The 19,186-nt window shown below is 47.0% G+C and overlaps 1 protein-coding gene across 1 annotated transcript in view; it reads left to right on the top strand.

Moving 5' to 3' along the window:
• Positions 1-540: 540 nt before the first annotated feature.
• The window catches only part of LOC135391425 (uncharacterized), a 73,706-nt gene continuing 55,060 nt past the window's right edge, over positions 541-19,186 (top strand). The window contains exons 1-6 of the mRNA XM_064621677.1: positions 541-594; positions 1,643-1,823; positions 3,379-3,523; positions 3,693-3,868; positions 8,181-8,388; positions 16,533-16,669. Coding sequence (XP_064477747.1) covers positions 1,712-1,823; positions 3,379-3,523; positions 3,693-3,868; positions 8,181-8,388; positions 16,533-16,669 — 778 coding nt within the window. The 5' untranslated portion in view covers positions 541-594; positions 1,643-1,711. The remainder of the gene's footprint in view (positions 595-1,642; positions 1,824-3,378; positions 3,524-3,692; positions 3,869-8,180; positions 8,389-16,532; positions 16,670-19,186) is intronic.

Raw genomic sequence — 19,186 nt, 5'->3', positions numbered from 1 at the left:
AAATGCATGAAGACGAAAGTTTGCGTGGCCGTATTTATTTTGTTACGCAGTGCCTAATATCGACGATTTTTTGTAGGGTTTCCTGGTGTAACTTCTTGACTCTGCGGCAGCGGAAGTCTATCTGTCAAGTAGGTATCGCGCCACGCGCGAAAATGTGACTGACCTTTTATAGCATACACCCTGTATATGGATAATTATTGAAGCTGCAACTATTATTATTTAAAGTATTGCAGGCACTCTGCGTTGTTGTAATACGGCATGGTGTCACACCCATGAAGGCTATAGTAAGGCTGCATGAGAGCTGCAGGCTATGGTCTGAAAGCACGAGCCAAGGCGCGGAAGTGGAAACGAAGAAAACGGAGTAAGAACGTCGAAGAAGTGACGGAGGATCCAGAACACGCAAGTAAAATCAATCACTCTACTGAATGCTCTTAGTTAACTGAAGAGACGCCAACATATATTCATCAGGTATTGTGAACGCTGATTAATACAGTGTCCCCTCTATTGGCGCGGTAATGAACGCGTATTCACGGATGTCGGGGTACAGAGCAAGCTGTGCGGATACGGGAGGTTCATAGGGAGGCAGAATGCTCGGTAAGGAAATAATAATCACATCCAGTGGTAATAAAAGTTGTAGGTATCATGGCAACGTATGTCAATGGTCCCTAACGCAGCACCATGAGTGTCCAACGCGAATGGGTTTCGAATGGGTTCTTCGACCCGTTGTGGACGTTCTTCCGATAGGTTTCCTTTTCGCGCACGACCACCAAGGCGCCAACTTCTTTCAATCTATTCATTGCACAGCAAATAAAAAAGAAGAACTTGGTCTAGCGCGCTGTACCTGTAGCTGCGGGGGCTTTTTTGTTTTTCATTTATTTATTTATTTTTGACGTTGCGGTATTGATTATTACACCAATGATTTTAACCTACACAAAGACAGTAAATGGCATTTGCATCCCTTTACAATTAAGCTTTCGTGCATGCAACCGCACTTGTTCAAGCGACACAAAATGATTTGCATCAAGCAAGAGGAAACACGAGAGTCACATGGCAATTTGTCCTGCTGAGTGTAGGCTGTGAGGAAGGGATAGTGTCGGGACGTGCGAGAGAAGGTACCGTTGCACATGACATTGCCTATACATGCGGTAGACTCTTCAACAGGAACGCGTGTCATACAGTTTCACTGCTTGTGATATGCAATGCAGTGTGCTTCGGCATATCGATGCTCCGATTACTTGCAGCGATGTAACCTGTGGCGTCATTGTGGCGCGTGCAATAGTAGCGCCTCCTCACACGAGTGAATGAAAGAATTGGCAGAAGGTGATTTGCCAAACCGTTCCGCAAATTCGTTATCACTTCCCGCACCAAAAAAATTCTCACAAAAGTAAGGCTGTGTGGTATCGTAGGCACTGCCCGAAAGAACGAAGGAGTGTGTCCTCTTCACACAAGAATAGTCTGTTCAAGAGTTCCATGTTCAGTACCCAGCTGAGCTGGAGCTTGGTCCGTCCTTGACTAGAGTTTGTACAGTGCATTTGGGGGACGTGCTTCGGTTACTCGCAGTGTTGTTCAATCACTTTTCTCATTGCATTCTAGTCGCGCCTGAGCTCTATTGACTTCATGTAACGTAATCTTCCGTTTTCAGGATCTAGTGACCTACGTCAGTCCTCAAAGACGTTCGGAGCAGACAAAGAATCGTAGAGCACTGTGCACAATGCGTCCAGCTGTGATCACATCTTGCGCAGCCTTACTGGTGGTCGCTCCCGTGTTCGCCGCGCCGCAGGACGATGTCTGGTTCACATCGCCGAATGCGATGCAGGGAGATGGTACGCAGAAGCTTTTAAACCATAGAAAGGGCGGGTACAAGATTTAAGCACAACAACTCCAAGGTGCAGTGAGGCCAGCTACCGGATTCCGATCTCCACATTGTTGCTGTCTCACCACGGCAGAGCCAGCCCAAGCAGCACAATGTACTGAAAGTAGAGTGCAATAGGGGTGGACGGGTAGTGGAAGGCTTTGAACAGGTTCGCGAAGCTGAAGAACGTTGATGATATACATACCGCCCACACACTCAGTACACTGTGCAGTTTGGGAGACTAGCACACAGACTCGTCTAGGTACAAACGTTCCCGATCTCGGTTCAAGCTCAGTGCAGAATCTTGCATGTACATTGTAGATACGAAGGCAGAAAAATAGGCGACGTCAAGTTGCCGGTGGTGAGTAAATCAAAGAGGCCATAAATCCGATGTTGTGAATAACCATCCTACACCCGTTTCTACACACTTTAACCTTCCTGGACACGCTTTGGGTACGGACCTCAAAATCGTTACCCTTGGGTTATAACAGTGACATGAAGCGCAAGAATCGCGAATCCTTTTTAACCGCAAAATTCCAGTCTCTGAAGCCTCACGGTTTCAACATCCAAGCAGGCCCAGTACAATTATTTAACCCGTAAATATCATTCCTCGCACAAAATAAAATAAAATAATGATAAACACACACAAACTGTAAAACAACTCTCCATTTTCCTTTCCATATTCTCTTCGTTTGACTCTCTCCTGAGATCACCTCTGTCTTCACGTTCTCACGGACCACTTGTCACCTTTGTACTCCGCATCTGTGTTCTCATTCCGTCGCCATAACCCCCTTTTTATCCTTAATTCCTGGAACGTCACCTACATGCGTTCTCGTTTCCTGTGTAATCCCTTGGACTCCCGTGATGTTGCGCTTCTGATACCCCTGCGTTTGTATTTATGTTCTTTTCATTTGTACCTGTATGTGCCTCCTTTCAGTCACCCTGTTACCCTCTCATGCCAAAACTCCCCCGTCAATTGTATGTATGTTCCTGTACCATGTTCATATTTTTGTAACCCGAAGAAGTGCAGTCTTGTGCACGAAAGTCTCGTTACCAAGTGTATATAAAGAAGTTGCTCCTACCGTTTAATATCACTCTTTGATGTACATTGTACCTGAACGACACTCGACGTGTCTATAAAAGTACCCAGCATGCTGGGAATTTTAATATCTTAACTGACAACTGGGATATCTAGCCGATTTTGTGTACTGGCCACCGACCTGTTGGACCTACTGACCACCGGATGTGTTGTCTAGGTGGTCCCAAACAGAGATGCTCCAACAGGGTCAGATATTCGGACGCACTCTTCAGCCTCGTGTCCACTTCGAGGCTGTCTACATGAAAGATTGATTGATTGTCTCTCACCTATTAGCAGTTCGAAACTACTGTCGACGCAAAGCAGAAAAACTGCTTCCGACTTTCTGTGATACGTTTACCGTTATTTCTCTTAAAAGTAACGTAAAACTTGACACAGTTTACATATGATGACATACATATATAACTGTACAATGACAATTTTCTTTCAGCAAGCGCCCGAAATGTGCAACAAGTAGAATCCTGCTTAAAAGTGGAAGCGTTGAAGCGATTGTTTGCTTGTTCTTCAACCTTCAATTATTACATGAGGAATGAGGACGACTTCAAGGTGAAAGTAGACGGCAGCAGAGAGTGCAGGTAGGTAATATTAATACTTAATAATTCGGGGCTTTACGTTGCAAGATAACGGAATGAAGGTAGATTACACCACCTGCGAAGCCGGGCATAACAGCCAGTGGTCGCGGTCTGATGTCACCTTGACCTGCTTAATGTTTTGCTGACATGCGTCTTATATCGTTCATTGTAGTATTGCAAACGGGTACAAGGACTGCGTCCAGTATGGCCTGAGACATACAAATTGCGTGGATGATGAGATATTTGCTTACGACGTGCTCTACTTGATGCGAAGCCACGTTTCTAGTTACCCCATGAAATGTCGTGCAACCAACTCCCAACTACTGACACAGATGAAACCTTCGGAAGGTGAGCTTCAGATCTGTAACAAATTCTGGGTAAGGAGGGAAACAAAATCCGTAGCTCAGAGAAATGACACAACCCCAGTGCAATGGCCATCTGCAATAACGATGCAAACCAATTTGCATCGCTTTCAGGAGGGGGTCACTAGAAACGGGTAAATGGAACACATGTACTTTACATACGTGTGTAAGATACATTCACCGCTGGATTTGAAATCGCGTGCAGTAAGTACTAGTTTCAAATAGTTTCCAACACAAATCATCAACACATTAGCCCCTCGTTCAACTTCAAAACCCATCACGCTGACTTCAACTTCAGATCCCATCACGTTTGAAGTTGATTTCTTATGATCGGTCTGAGGTCGGTGATAGATTTTGAAATTGAAGTCGACGATGGCTTCTGAATTTGAATTCCAGCGAGGGCTTATGTTGTGTCCACCACAGTGTTGTGCGAATTCGCTCATAAGGCGCCCTCCTTTGGTAGTGGTTGTCGTTGTTATAGTGCAGATTAAAGGGGTGCTGAGCTGCGCTTCGGTTCTGTTCACCTTTACACTCTTTACCAACAGAAGGCACAATCGGAAGTTGGCTAGGGTTCCCAACGTCAGCGGCTCCATGTCACACCCTAGCCAACATCCGATTCTGCCTTCTGTTGGTAAAGAGTGAAAGGTCGAATAGAACCGAAGCGCAGCACCCCTTTAATCTGCATTTAGAGGGGTGATGTGCCGTGCATTAGGTTCTATAATTCATTCACAAATATACGCAACTATAAAGGACAAATCCGTCTTATCACTGACTCCAAAGCCACAATGACAACAAATGATTATCTGAAATTCACTGGGATTGTAACATAGGTACACACAAAATTCAAAAGATGCAGCACAATGTCCGTTTTACCAGAACTTTGTAATATGAACTAGTGTCCTGGTGTTGCTGGTGCCAAAGGGATGATTGTAACAATACACACACACAGCGCGGACACATACAGAAAACGTTTCAAGCTTCGCAAGGATTGCAACAGCGGAGGCCGCAAAAAGCAGCACCAGACCCTTTTAATATGGACTAGTGCCCTCGTATAGCTGGTGCCAAAATCAAAATATTAACAGGAAACGTTTTAAACAGTAAAATTTGCGAAAAGTAGCACCGGACTCTAAAGACAGTGACGGATAGGTGCCGTCTGATCAACTGGCACATTTCTTAAAAAGAATGTGCCAGATGAATTCAAGAGGCACGCGGTGCCTGCGAAAGCTGCAGGTGCCATGTGCCCCCTGAAGCAACTGGTACAATATCCCTGCTGACGCCAGGAGCCACAGTGTACCGGACGTATCGAAGGGTTACTTGTACCCACTAATGCGCGAAACACATTGCGCCTCTCGAGTTCCCTAACAGAAAAATTACCTCCAGGCTTCGCAAAAAAAGAAAAAAGCAAAGAAGAAAATGCTCCAAGCACATCGAACATGAAACACCAAATTTTATTGGCTTGCACATACCTTTAGATTGCATCCAGTACATCATCGTTTGCCGAATGGAAAGCATACACGGTTCACAAATCCCAATACACACATATGGAGCATATGTTGCACGGACCCACCCGGTGATCCGATGCACCAGGCAGTCCTCCAAACGCCGAACACACAATCCTCGAAACTTCGAACAGACTGGCACTGCAAAGCTCAATGAAGATCCTTAGTGACGAACACGACGGTTCCTCAAACGAGATGGCCGAGGAACAATTGTCCAACAAGTGGCAACAGACACCAATTCCATGTGAGAAGCAGTTGCAATCTTGCACGTGTATGTGTGACCGTTGAGACAGGAAACAACCTGTAAGGAAACCGAAGTGAATATCACGCTGGTATTGTTCCAACGTTAAAGCTGGAATAGTACTCCATTTTGTAACTCACCTCCTCGCAATCGATACAATCCCTCGGTCACCTATAGCGAAATAATACAATTAACCTCGCTTGTAATGTACATCGTCGCTTCACCGATGCAGCCGATCCTCTCCTGCCGCCATTTGCAACGCGTCCACCGTCTGCAACAGAATGTACTTCGATTGTTAAACACGAGTAAAACGCAGGCGTCGTACGATGCATCACAGCTTGGTTGACTTACCTTAAGCAAACATTAGACCTGCACTTAAAAAGCAAGGTGTCGCCTTCTCAAAGGCGAGGTTGCAACGCAGACAGCGGGCAAGAAAGCGGGAAGCGGGAAGGAACGTACAACGTACTGTGGGAGAATACTTTTTGCCTTGTCACTCCTCACCGGCGGAGCGCGGAGCAACGTAGTACGCTCCAACGAAGCCACGCATATTCAGCCGGCACACGCATTATTCAACAAGCGCACGGGTACAAGGTTCAGGAGGCACACATATTATTCAGCGCGCACAAAGCCGTTTCATACCAACGTAACGGCTTTGTACCTATTGAAATTTGGCGATGAGGATCGCTGTGCTTGCTACTTGATAACTGTTACGGCTGTTTCCAGACGCTTACGGCTGTGTCCCGGCTGCACTTTCTGAGGGAACTTTCTAAGCACATGTCCGTCACTGGATTTAGAGTGTATTCTATATTAAAGAAGTCCTTTGCTACTTTTTGCAAACTTGCCAAACAAATTTGCAAATTGTGCATTCGTATCGCTGGTGTCAGTCATGATAACAAAAACGAAAGGAAGAAACGTTTTAAACTTCACACATATTGCAGGAGTAGAGGCAGCAAAATTCGCAGAAAGCAGCATATCACTGCACCTTCAAACCCCGAACCCATCACAATGACTTCAACCTCAAAACCCATCACACCACATCACAGCCCTTCATCCAACTTCAACATCACATCACCTCAGAGCCCTTCAAGCTCATCCAAGCTCATATCACTCCCCGTGATGTGATGGTAAATTAGGTCGGTAAAGGCCATCATGAATGAATTCGCGGACCTATGCGTACAGCTCAACCATGTATAAGTGGCGCGTAAGCTGCGAGGAAAAAACAACGAAACAAAGCACTGAACGTCCACCGCATCACATGACCATCGTGTCGGCCTCTGCGGCTGCTTTCTCCGACTTTCTTTGTTTTTTTTCTTCCAAATCGATTGCACAGCTATAACGCACCGCGGAGCGTAAATATTTTGAAGGGCGATTCCTGGTGGACAGCTTGACAGACGAGGCAGAATTTCGAGCGATGTTAAATGTTACCTCAGTGCTCATTTAAAGGAAAGTAGAAATAACATAAAAAGTAGACCAGAGAAGTCGTATTTACATACGAGAGAACGCGATGGGGACGAGATGGTTGTAACACAGAGATAAAAGGCGTAAAAACACACGAGGAACGGCAAATATAGGGTGAAGTAGGCAACCAACATCTGTCCTAGCAGGGAGATAATTGGTTTATCAGACTGATCAATGGAGTTTGGGTGCCTAGAGAAAGGCGTGTTGAATGGCATGTGATGTGCTGTATGAGGCACGTGCTACTAAATCATAGCAGGTAGAAGTTCCTTGCAAACTCTCCGTAGTCTCTTTGGAATGAACTATGTTTTCTCATGCTACGGTTTCTTGAATCCTGGTGCAGTATAGGAAAGTGTGCTATGCCGTAAGCCCAAGCCACTTGTACATGTATATTTTGTTCTGGATTTCCCCAGATGCATCATACACATGCTTATGACCTTTGCAGTCGCTGCGCCAGAAGACCCCTAATCATCATCACGATACACATGCGCCGGACAATGTTCTGTACTGGGCCATCGTTCCTCTCCTTGTAGGCATATCTACGGACCTCTGAAAGGGTTTCCGAGTCTGAAATAGTTTCGTGTGGTTCATTACACGCCAGATTATTGTCGTACACGCAAGATTACTGAATTATAATTATTTTTTGAGCGTCTTATTTGGCGAGGAGCAAACCATCGTGCGTACGCGTGGGTCAGTATCGGGACAGTGAGTGATACATTCATTCTCATTGGTAGAGCGTGACGTCTCACGCGCTGTCACTCTTGCGGATGCGCATTGTAGTAATGTCAGTCAACTTGCAATGGAAGTCCGCATTGATGCAGGTAGACGTCTCTCACATTAATTCGGAGTAATTTGGGGTCCCACAGCCCCTTTAAGACGCATCGACTTCGACCCTGCCATTATGTGTGCAAAAGTAAACAGCGGCAGCGCAAACCCTAACAATCACGCGAACACTGGATACTTTTACAGCTACCGTTAGTTCGATTCACGAAACTGGGTCGTAGCGCTAAACGTGAAGGGGAACGGCGATATATTCGAAATAGAACAAGTGGTTCGTGCATTGCTAGCACAATTAGGCCTAACGAATTATGAAATGTTTACAGGCGATAAATTATGCGACCGAAGCAAGGCAACTTACACTTACCTAGCATGCGGTAAGAAATTCTTCGACAGCATTGACGCAAGGAAGCTTTATAAACCACGTGGGACACGCTTTCGTGCTACCATGTCTGCTAAGCTAACGAACCACTTAAGATCGGATTATTCTTCACCACCCGAGCTCGGAAGATCGGTTCACGCTGAACCTTGCGGGTAAGTATCAGTGTGAATCGGTGGAATATATCTTATACTAGATCATGTGCCTGGCTGCTGGCATCTTGAGGACACCAGTTATCAGAGGACAATGATGACAGTTGCACCACGTATCGAAATCACACGAAATTCGTGGCATCCGAAGGTGGACTTCATCTGTCCAAAAGTCCTCCGATGCGAGCTAGTTGATGAACGTGGTGAACACAGCTGTTCTGTACTTCATAAAAACTTTCTTCCTGGCTTGCTGTGGCATCACCCGGATACCTTTTTGTGAAGACAAATGCGTGACCAAATTTTTGTGATCATTAGCCTCCACATGCGTGATGCTGCTCGCGATGTAAGTGTAGTTAGGTGAAATGTACGCCAGCTCAGGAGGAAGCTTGGTCAACTGTAAGATATCTTGGGCGCGTTTCACATCATCGGTCTCTCCACTCGTGAACTACTGTATAACCGCGCAAAGTCCATCAGAGTTTGTGGGGGGGTACGCAACCGCTCTCAGCCACGTGCCCCAACGCGTCAAAAGCTACTGAGAAGGGGGGGGGGGGGGGGTCAGACAGTACGTCTTTGAAGGCCTTAAGCAACACCTTCTTTACCGATGAGATCAGCTTATTCACGTCTATGAAATTGTTCCAGATTTGTTCTGAAACACGATGCAAAGCGTGTGCGAGACAGGTGACGTGAGTCATTATAGTTTAGAGGGGCGAAACAGCGAAAAGGGTGAAAGAGGATAGCTGGGATAGAACACTTTTAGCAATATTGCGGCGCGATGCATGTATGCTGCAGCATCAGTGTAGAGAAGCAACACTTTGTCATCTTTAGCTCCAGATGGATGCAGCACTTTCATAGAATCGTTGACATAGTAAGCACCGGTGTCGCCGTTTGTCTTTTCCTGTGGCTTCCATGATATCAAATACCGGCGGCTGCTTTGATCTGGATTTAATTTTCCGACCACCATCTCGGGTATATATCGCCGCTTTGTATCCGTCGTCTCGTCCACCCCAATCCAGATGCATGACTTTCCTATTTCAGAACAACTGGCACTCAGTACCCAATTATATATATGTATTTATTTATTTTCGCAGCGGAATGTTCGTCTTGCAGTGCCTCTCCAATCAGATCTTGGAAACACAGTTCTCGACTTTCGCCCTCTGTGTGTTTGCTGTAAAGAGTGTCGTACACAAATCGCTGTGCAGTTTGGTCTTCCTTCCTCACAATCCTTAAGAAAGCTTTGTCGAGACGACTACAGAAAGTACTTTGCGCAGTTGAACTTAACGTGGCTGTAGCAGCATGTTGCTCTAGGTAAGATTTCGCAAAGAACCTGCAAATCGGAGACCGATTCTTAGTCTAGACAGAGGAAAATCTTAGGACCTGAACTGCCGAATGTTAACGCGCGGAAGCAAACTCTGTGCTGATACTTGCTTTCCGGACGGCTGACAGAGCACCACAACACCGTCAGTGGTGTAGCAGTTAAAACTCTCATTCTATGAATTATATAACCAGACTTCGCATGGTCGCTTTTATTTTCGGCATTGTGCAATGCCTGCGAACGTCTTCGGAGCCCACGTTGCAATGTGTTGTGCTGCGTCCACGCGCCAGAACGACGAACGTCAATTGAACTCGTCGTTCTCGCTATACTTTAGTTTTGCTCCGTGACACTATGGTAGGTAGAATGTATGGTACTGCAACCGTACAATACTCTAATTACCATAGTGTCACATCTTCGACTAGCTCTGCGTGTTTTGCTGGGCGCAGGGTCATGCGAAACTCATATTGCGTGGCGCGTCGTGGGAGTGGTTTAGGAACGCGCATCTGTATTATTTTCGGCAGCGATGAAAATAGTACTATTTTAGATGGTATATGTAACACGACATTGTCAGTCGAACGGGTCTCGTCCTGTACTTTTACGCAGACAGAAAAACAGGTGTGTACAGGTGTGCGCAGGGTGTCCCGGCGAAACGTGAACGTATTTTTTTTTAAATATATCTATCACATTTTCTGAGATGAAATCAATTGCAATATAGCATATGCTGAAGCGCACTCCCTAGGAGGGCATTAGCAGACTCCTAAGGCAATGTCCAAATTGACTTTCAATAATTAACTTTTTAATTATAAAAGCTATGAAGTTGTTCGATTGAGAACATCTGATCTCTTCGGTCAAAAATTCGTTCAATAGATCGTCCGCAAAGAATTCGTTAAGGAACACATTTCTTTATCTTTATTTTGTTCATTGCGCATCTTCGAAGAGCAGAGGTCGGCATTTTGGCTCACGATCACTCACGATCACAATCATCTGATAAGAGCGTGTCGACCTCACACTCACTATACAAATTCACGCGAAGGCCGATAACACGCCCTCTATCGCAATATTGTGATCCCAACCCAGGCAGCGAAATGTACTGAAAGTCGAGTGCAATAGAAGTGGACGGGTAGGTGGAAGGCCTTGAACAGACGGATAAAACTAATGGAAATTGATAAGACACATACCGTCCACCCCTATTGCACTCGACTTTCAGTAGATTGTGCTGCTTGGGCGATATTTTCGGGAGCTTGAAATAATCAAACGGCTACAGGCGATAAAGGTTGACGATCGCAGATGATCATGACCAGAGGTGTGCGAAACTCCTCACGGTCTTTGCCCTCACCTCAATTTTCCTGGACGGAGCTTTGTCCTCACCTCACCTCACCTCAACTACTTTTCGGAGAAGTTCCCTCACCTCACCTCAAAAAAATTCAGAGATTTTTCCTCGCCTGCCCTCACCTCAAATAATTTTTCAGAAAATTTTTCTCGCCTCACCTCACCTCAAAACATTATTCGAAAAATTTCCGCACCTCACCTCAGCCTTTCCTGAAAAAATCTTTCCTCACCTCACCTCAAAACCTTTTCAGAGAATTTCACTCACCTCACCTCACCTCAGCCTTGCATAAAAAATTTTCCCTCACCTCACCTCAAATTCCGTGAGGTGAGGGGGTTCAAGGCGCCCTCACCTCACTTGCAGTTAGGAGGGTGCCCCTCCCTGCTCAAGGTCGACGCTTCTCACTTTTTTAAATGACGAAAGTACGCAGCTTAAAGCAAGTATCGAGACTAAAGCATCAGGTCCCGACTCTCTGCTTCAGCGGTAGATTGTGACTGTAGGTGTTTGTGGCGTAGGCGCAACAAAGGCCAGAAAGCGCCACGACTGCGGTGAGTACCTGATGAATGGCGATGATAGCTAAAATTATTTACGGATCATGTCCTACGCATTATATCATGGCCGCTCGCCATCAGCTAGTGGGATGGCAGGTGCATTGCTAATTGTCTCGTTCACCGCCTTCGCATGGCATCCGATAGGTTGAACGCTACAGTGGTGGTCGAATCGAAGCGCAGCTTTGTGAATCATAATCGTATGAGTGTCACGTCATCAGTGCACCCAATGTCGTGCCCCCTACTTTTTGTGAGATGTGCAGCCAGAGTCTCTAGACCCATCGTCAGGACCAGCCAATAAGCAGCGATTATTGATAGTGAAGTGCAACGGCTCGCGTCGTTTGGTTTACAACAGTCACTGAAAAAACAAATAAAGAAGACAGCCCTAACAACTACCTTTTGCCAACTTGCCTCATACCACCTAAAAATGTTCGGACAAATTTTCCCTTTTCTTCTCTCGACACACGAAAAAAAGTCCTCACCTCACATGAAAAAGGAATCCTCACCTCAGAAAATTTTAACAAAATTTCCCTCACCTCACCTCACCTCGAAAATTTTTCAGAAAATGTATCTCATCCCACCTCACCTCAGGCTTTCTGGAGAAAAAATTTCCTCACCTCACCTCACCTCAAAAAGTTTTTCAGAAAATGTTCCTCACCTCACCTCACCTCAAAATTATTTCAGAAAGTTTTCCTCACCTCACCTCAGTCTTTTCCAAGGAAAATGTCCCTCACCTCACCTCACCTCAGCGTCTTCTAGGAAGATTTTTCCTCACCTCACCTCACCTTAACCATTGCTCCAAAAGCTGCTCCTCACCTCACCTCACCTCAAATTCCGTGAGGTGAGGGTGAGGGAGCCCTCACCCTCACAAACCCTCGCGAGGGTGCCCACCTCTGATCATGACGCCAGACGGACTTCACACGAATCATTGACTTATCGCACTCTCGCGCTCACGATATCAGCACACGATGTCAGTTATGGCATATTCCCAAGCAGCACAATGTACTGAAAGTCGAGTGCAATAGGGGTGGCCGGTATGTGTCTTATCAATGTTCTTCAGTTTCACGAGTCTGTTCAGGGCCTTCCACCTACCCGTCCACCCCTATTGCACTCGACTTTCAGTACATTGCGCTGCTTGGGTTACTACACTCAGGAAATAATATAAAAAATCACACCTGGAAATGTACAACTGAGTTACTTGATATCAAAACTTCTTGTTTGTGGCACGACCTTTACCATGACTGAATGTCATGCAGGGAGGGGGGTGGGGTACGACTGAATGTATCTCTTCCTTAGGCATATATTCGATGAACGATCGACCACGTGTGCTTCAGAACCTTGATAAATAGACGAGGAACACGATAATTCTTCTCCTTTGCTCTATTTCGAAAAGCCCTACTGCCAATTATAGCTCCCCGAATGCGAAGGCGACAAGGCAAATAAAATTTGGTGCATAATACAAAAGTCACTAGTGTGTACTAGAAAGGCGGAGGAAAGAAGTGCTGAAGGATTTGAAATCTCCTTGCATAAAGGTTAGGTCAGTAGGTGCAGGGTTTCTGGTTTTCGGTATTTAGCGGAAAGCAGAATAGATAAACGCAGTCCGCCGCAATCTTCCCGCGGTGGATGGAAATGGTTTGTACACCATTAATCTCCAGAATCAGCGCTTCAACTCGCTCAGTTTCCTTTCCTTTGGCTTCATGTGGAAGCCACGGAAGAAGTGAAATCATTTCCAGAAAAAATAGTGAACAAGTAGACTCCTACCTCTCACAGGGTCAAATTACACAAGGGCCATGCTTAGTATAAGCCCAGGTTAAAATTAGTCCTGCTTCATCGAGAAGCGACCTAGCTGGATCCTGGAGCAATACGTTCATGTACATGTGATAGTCCTTTCCACCAACCGTCTTCCAACCGTCAAAAGCCAGCGACAGGTGGTGGCCGGGCGAAATAATCATCGATCAGATCCGACTTTGCACGTCGAACGTGTGAAAACCAGAATCAAACATCACATATCCCACCAGTAACCTACGAATCGGTGCACACGCATGTGATATGAGGCTCAATTCACAGGGATAGTGGGCCACAAATCACCAGACGAAGTTCCTCATACATCATCGTTATGTACATTGTTACTGACATAAATTACTGCAGCAAATAATCAAATCCAAACATACGGGTAGAATGGATCGTTTGGCAAAATTATGATGCATTCGCCTGCGTGCCTGAAAAAAAAAGAGAAAAAAATTGAAATATACGAGTAAGCAGCATGCGCGGTTGCAATACTTAAACACAGTACCCCATCGGTTAATTTGACAACGCGTCCTGTTGCCTCCGGCAGGGAAAAATAGAACTAACGGTACACTAATGCAAAATGTTCCAAAAAGCAAGCGCGAATGTGCAGCAGCAATTTGAACATCAACGTCAGACTGCTGTAGCGAACGCAAGGACAGTGATCGCGGACTCATCGCAGATAATGGCGTTGAAGCGAATGATTTCCTTCGAAGCCGTACACGGTGGTTCCCGTTACTACCGCTGAGAGACGCGTCAGCTTGGGACAAAAGTTTACGGAACACGGCAGTGGCGTATTTCTTCATCGGAGCGGCCGCCTGCTAGATATCAGGAAGATATAGAATAAGAAACGGGTGACCAGCTATTCTATCCAACTCTCAGTATGTCTGTACGCTCCTGTTCGCTGCTAGAGTGTCGCTGCAATGGAGAAACGCGCGACCCCGGTGTTCCGTAAACTTTTGTCCGAGGTTGTACACTAAGCGAGCTCACGATATCTGAGTGCAGCGTGAGTGCGATGACAATAATCGCGGTCCTTCGCGTTTCCATGCCAACGTGATGACAGATTATCGCAGAGTTGCTTCCACGCGGTGCGAAAACACGCGGGACACACGCAATCGCTGATCGTGATTGTGCATAGCGTGAGTTATCACGATGATGAGTCATTTTGCCGACCTCTGACGAAGACACGTCTTTCCTTCACCCCCAGTGTGAGAGAGTGAGGGAGCACAGTGCCGCCTCATGCGTCGTAGATGAGCTTGAACTTGCGGAAACAAAACAAAAACAAATGTATCGGGTGCCTCTATCGCAACTGCCCTTATGTTGGGTTGCATTTCTCTTTTCTCTTAATCTTTTTCGAGGACTCAAGAGCCGATAGTGAGCTCTTTCATCCTCTCGTATTGGGGGTGAAGGAAAGACGCGTCTCTAGAGATGCGCAATGAATAAAAAAAAAAGAAAAAGTGTTCCTTCAAGAATTTTTCGCGAACGGATTTTGTTCTGAAAACGGTTTTGGTATCAGGTGACCGAAGAGATCGGATGTTCTCATTGGAACGAGTTCGTAGCTTTTATTATGAAAAAGTTGCACAATTAATTGCCACTAATTAATTGAGAAGGGGCGATGAAAATATATTTTTGGATGGACCACACAACTGCCAAGCACGTACAGTTGGTTCCATTTGTGTAGAGCACCCCAGTGTTCCTTTGGCCCCTGGCCCTTTTTCGGTGGGACACCCTGTATGAATTGAGCCTTGTTACGGGAAGAAACTGACCTTTTAGGCGCGATCGCCGGAATAGGCGCAAATATCGAAAGAGGCATTTGTAGGCACATTAGGCTTTTTTATGATATCCTTATCACTCAATTCGTCCTCTTGTACCAAAAAGGCACCATATGGGTTCGTGGAAAATAATAGGCATTTATCTACAGATACAAGGTGTCCTTATTGGCGAAGGCATCATAATATTCCATTGGTGATATCGTGGGAAGATGTGAGCCAAAAGAGAGCAACATGGGAGTTGAAAACCTTTGCTTTGCGTTTTCATTTTTTTTTTTCATTCGGGGATTGTTCCAGTCAAAAGCGAGACAAAACACCATCCGTAAGTATAAGCTGCTGGAACAGCGGGACCACAAGCGCAAAAGCGAGGACTGTCCCGCATTGTCCCGTCTGGTCACATCCATAATGTATCAGGAATAGTACGCTCTAAATCTGGTACCGTCTGGCTATTGCTTACCATATCTTAATCATATACTGCTTATCATATATCTTAAGATCAAGAAGTCGAGGTCACCCTCTCGTTATCCTTTACCCTTTCCCTCTCGCTAAATTTTCAACCGCCGTCGTCTCCACGGCACCATAACGATACAAAGCAAACGAGTCCTTTTGAAACACTTATCTCTCTCCAAGCAAGCAATGAAGCAGTGTGCACATCTGTGTTGCTGTCTTCATTGTCTTCCGTTGACGAGAAGTTCATGACCCAAGCAGCACAATGTACTGAGTACACCGAATGCAATAGGGGTGGCCGGGTAAGTGGAAGGCCTTGAACAGACTTGCGAAACTAAAGAACATTGATAAGACGCATACCGTCCACCCCTATTGCACTCGGCTTTCAGTACATTGTGCTGCTTGGGGAGGTACACACGTCGGCTTGCTTGTTTTCTTTCTTTTTCGTGGCCGAGGTGAGAAAGTTCACAGGGGTTCACGACGCAGTAAGGCTGTTAACTCATGCTAAACCTGCTATGTACCGCTTGAAACTATTCACGCTGCAGCCCGAACATCATGAATGAGACTGTTTCAGAAGGCACACCGTCTATGAACCGCCAGTTTCTTACGCACCCCTTATTTGTCGGGTACGTGGCAGGCACATATTTTAGAGTGCACAGGCGGTGGCACTGTCCATATAAATTAGGAAAATAAGTATAGCGATGGGATTCTGATGGCCTGCACAGAGATCGACCCAGTGATATGCACGATATTCGTACGACGTTCAAACTAAATCGAGGCCACATTCTGAATAAAGATGCACATGTCCTCAGGGCCATCGATCCGTGTGTTCAGGAGGCTGACAAACAATTGTTTTCCTTCATGACGGCCTGTATATTTTGGCACAGCAATAGCACAGGAATGGCGCTGTCCTCCTCCCATATAATATAAAAGGTGTGTCCTTATAATTCCTCTTTCATCAGGGCTGTGCAGGCATGGATCGACTGCTACCACGCAGACTTCATTGATGCAAACTGCGTGGAGGGTTTGGAGCTCTACAAGCGATCCAAAGAGTTGTACGACACCATAGTGGCTGAATTCAACTGCGTCGACCGACAATGTAAGGAAGAAGGAATAACAGGTTCCTACAATACCTCTGTTTCTAGTTTTACGCATCCTATCTTACGTCTATCTTACGTCAGAACAGACACGACATAAATGCAGGTATTTATGAGCTGTTGCGGTGTATTTCTCTCCTCACAAAAAGTTGTTGTTGCCTTTCTCCCTGTCTGTTTATGGCTTAGGTTTGTCTACATCGAAGTGCACCTCAGAACAATGCGCCTCTCTACGTTACATGCAGGAGTGGATACCGGCGATATCTTCTCGAGTTTTGTTCAGAAGACGGAGACAAAAGCATTAGACAAAATTAATTGTACACTGCTGCTGCTGCACCAGGAATAGCGAACCTTATTTTCACCTATTTAGAAGTCAAGTGCGGTGGAAGTTCAGGTTGAGCTCTTCGGCACCATTTGCTATCCCTTTCCCAGAAAGCGTGTATAGCATGTCTCAAAGACGTTTCCTTCACTTCCTCAACGCGACAGAAAGCTTAATACTATCATTTTGCATAGCTCTCAGCACTGAAATTTGGCTCGTAGAGTATCATAAGTATGGATCAGAGTTTTTTTGCGACGGGCATTACTTTCTTCAGCTTCGGGACTTCACCAGTAATGTCGTCACCGACGCTTCCTTTGCGTGGTCAACATACAGATGGGTACAGCGAAGTAAAGCGCGACGTGGATGGCAGGAATAAGTTGAGTAAAGTTCTTGACCAGTAACTGCTACACCTGATGGCCTTTTCCTCGCGAGACAATTGTGATTGTCGCGAAGTCAAGTCACGACAATAAGCGAGACAAAGGCAACAACCACTTTACTGCGTGACGGCCGGATCTGAACTAAGGAACTACTGCACGAACAGTCAGCACGAGCAGGGCAGAGACAGGGCTCGTCGTTGTCAGCCGGTGCCGCTACAAGCCCCCCCCCCCCCCCCCTAGACCGGAGGTTGACGAAGGCAAGGCCGGGAGACGTATCGGAAGTCGGTAAGGCCGCGCACGGCTGGGTCGTCACCGCAGACTCACGGGTGGGTACGAAGCTGGAAAGGTGTGAATTTGCGGGGAGTCTGGAGCCCAATGGACGCACCGCGGAGCTGGGAGGGCAGCTTGCGGGGGTACAGGGCGAGGAGACAGGAGCCGACGGGTCGGTGCTGGAGAAGTGTCCAGTAACGCCAGCTTGACGCGGTCTATGCATACGACCTCGAGACGATCCGGAAATTTGAGGGTAAGGGTCTTGTCTTGCCTCGAGTGCACTAGGAAGGGGCCGTCGTAAGGAGGCTGGAGTGGACGGCGGATGGCGTCGTGGCGAAGAAAGACTTGGGTGGCGGTGGAAAGGTCTGGGTGCACGAAAATCGGACGAGAAGATGAATGGCGTGGGACTGGGGAGCGAAACTCTGCAACATGTTTTTCGAGGCGTGTGAAGAGTGTCGGGTGCGGGCTGGGCTAGAGTCGCGGCGTCGAAGAACTGCCCCGGGAGACGCAAGGCAGACCCGAAGACCAGGGTGGACGGTGCAACGCCACAGTCTACCTTGGAGGTTGCACGAATGCCAAGGAGCGTTAATGGCAAGCGCTCGACCCCATGGGTCGGGTCTTCAGCGGCGCGTAAAGCGGTCTTCAGCGTGCGATGGAACCGCTCGACCAGACCGTTGGCGCTTGGGTGGTAGGCCGCGGTGAAGTGATGGCGAGCGCCAAGGAATCGGCAGACGTCAGCGAAGACGCGGGACGTCAATTGCCGTCCGCGATCGGTCGTGATAACGGCGGGAGCTCCAAAACGCGCCACCCTTGAGGACAGGAATGCGAGAGCGGTTGTCTCAGCTGTGATATTCTTGATAGGTACCGCTTCAGGCCACCGGGTGTACCTGTAAATGCAGGTGAAGAGGTAGGCGTAGCCGGCAGACGGAGGAAGAGGTCCCACCACATCCAAGTGTACATGGCGGAAGCGGGCATCAGGGGTGGGAAATGGCAACGGTGGGGATGTCGTACAGCGCTGAATCTTGGAACGCTGGCAGGCCAAACAACTCTGAGCCCACTGGCGGATGTGCGGATTCATGGACGGCCACACGAAGCGGGAACCGATGAGTCTCTTCGTCGCCTTGATGCCAGGGTGATGCAGAGAGTGGTAGCGGTTGAAGATGTGGCGACGGAAGTCGTGGGGAACCAGAGGACGTGGGTTAGCCGTAGAGGTGTCGCATAACCAGAGGCTCGAGGTTCCAGTATAGGGAAGCTTGTGGTTGTCGAGGGACAGGGATGACTGAATAATGGCATGCATGTCGGGGTCGCTTGCGCTTGTAGAAGCTCAACGTAGTTAACGTCTGATGACAGATGGTGGGCCAGGCCAGCAATGTGAGCTCGAGAGAGAGCGTCCGCAAAGACGTTAGCATGACCGGGAACGTGCCTCATGTCGGTCGTAAACTCGGCTATCTAGGCCAGGTGACGGATCTCTCGGGCAGGCGTCGGCCAGGCAGACGTGATTGCGTAGGTGAGAGGTTTGTGGTCAGTATAAACAATGAACTGGCGTCCCTAGAGAA

The sequence above is a fragment of the Ornithodoros turicata genome, chromosome 4, assembly GCF_037126465.1.
Source record: "Ornithodoros turicata isolate Travis chromosome 4, ASM3712646v1, whole genome shotgun sequence".
Taxonomy (NCBI): domain Eukaryota; kingdom Metazoa; phylum Arthropoda; class Arachnida; order Ixodida; family Argasidae; genus Ornithodoros; species Ornithodoros turicata.
This window is presented reverse-complemented; position numbering and strand designations above follow the sequence as displayed.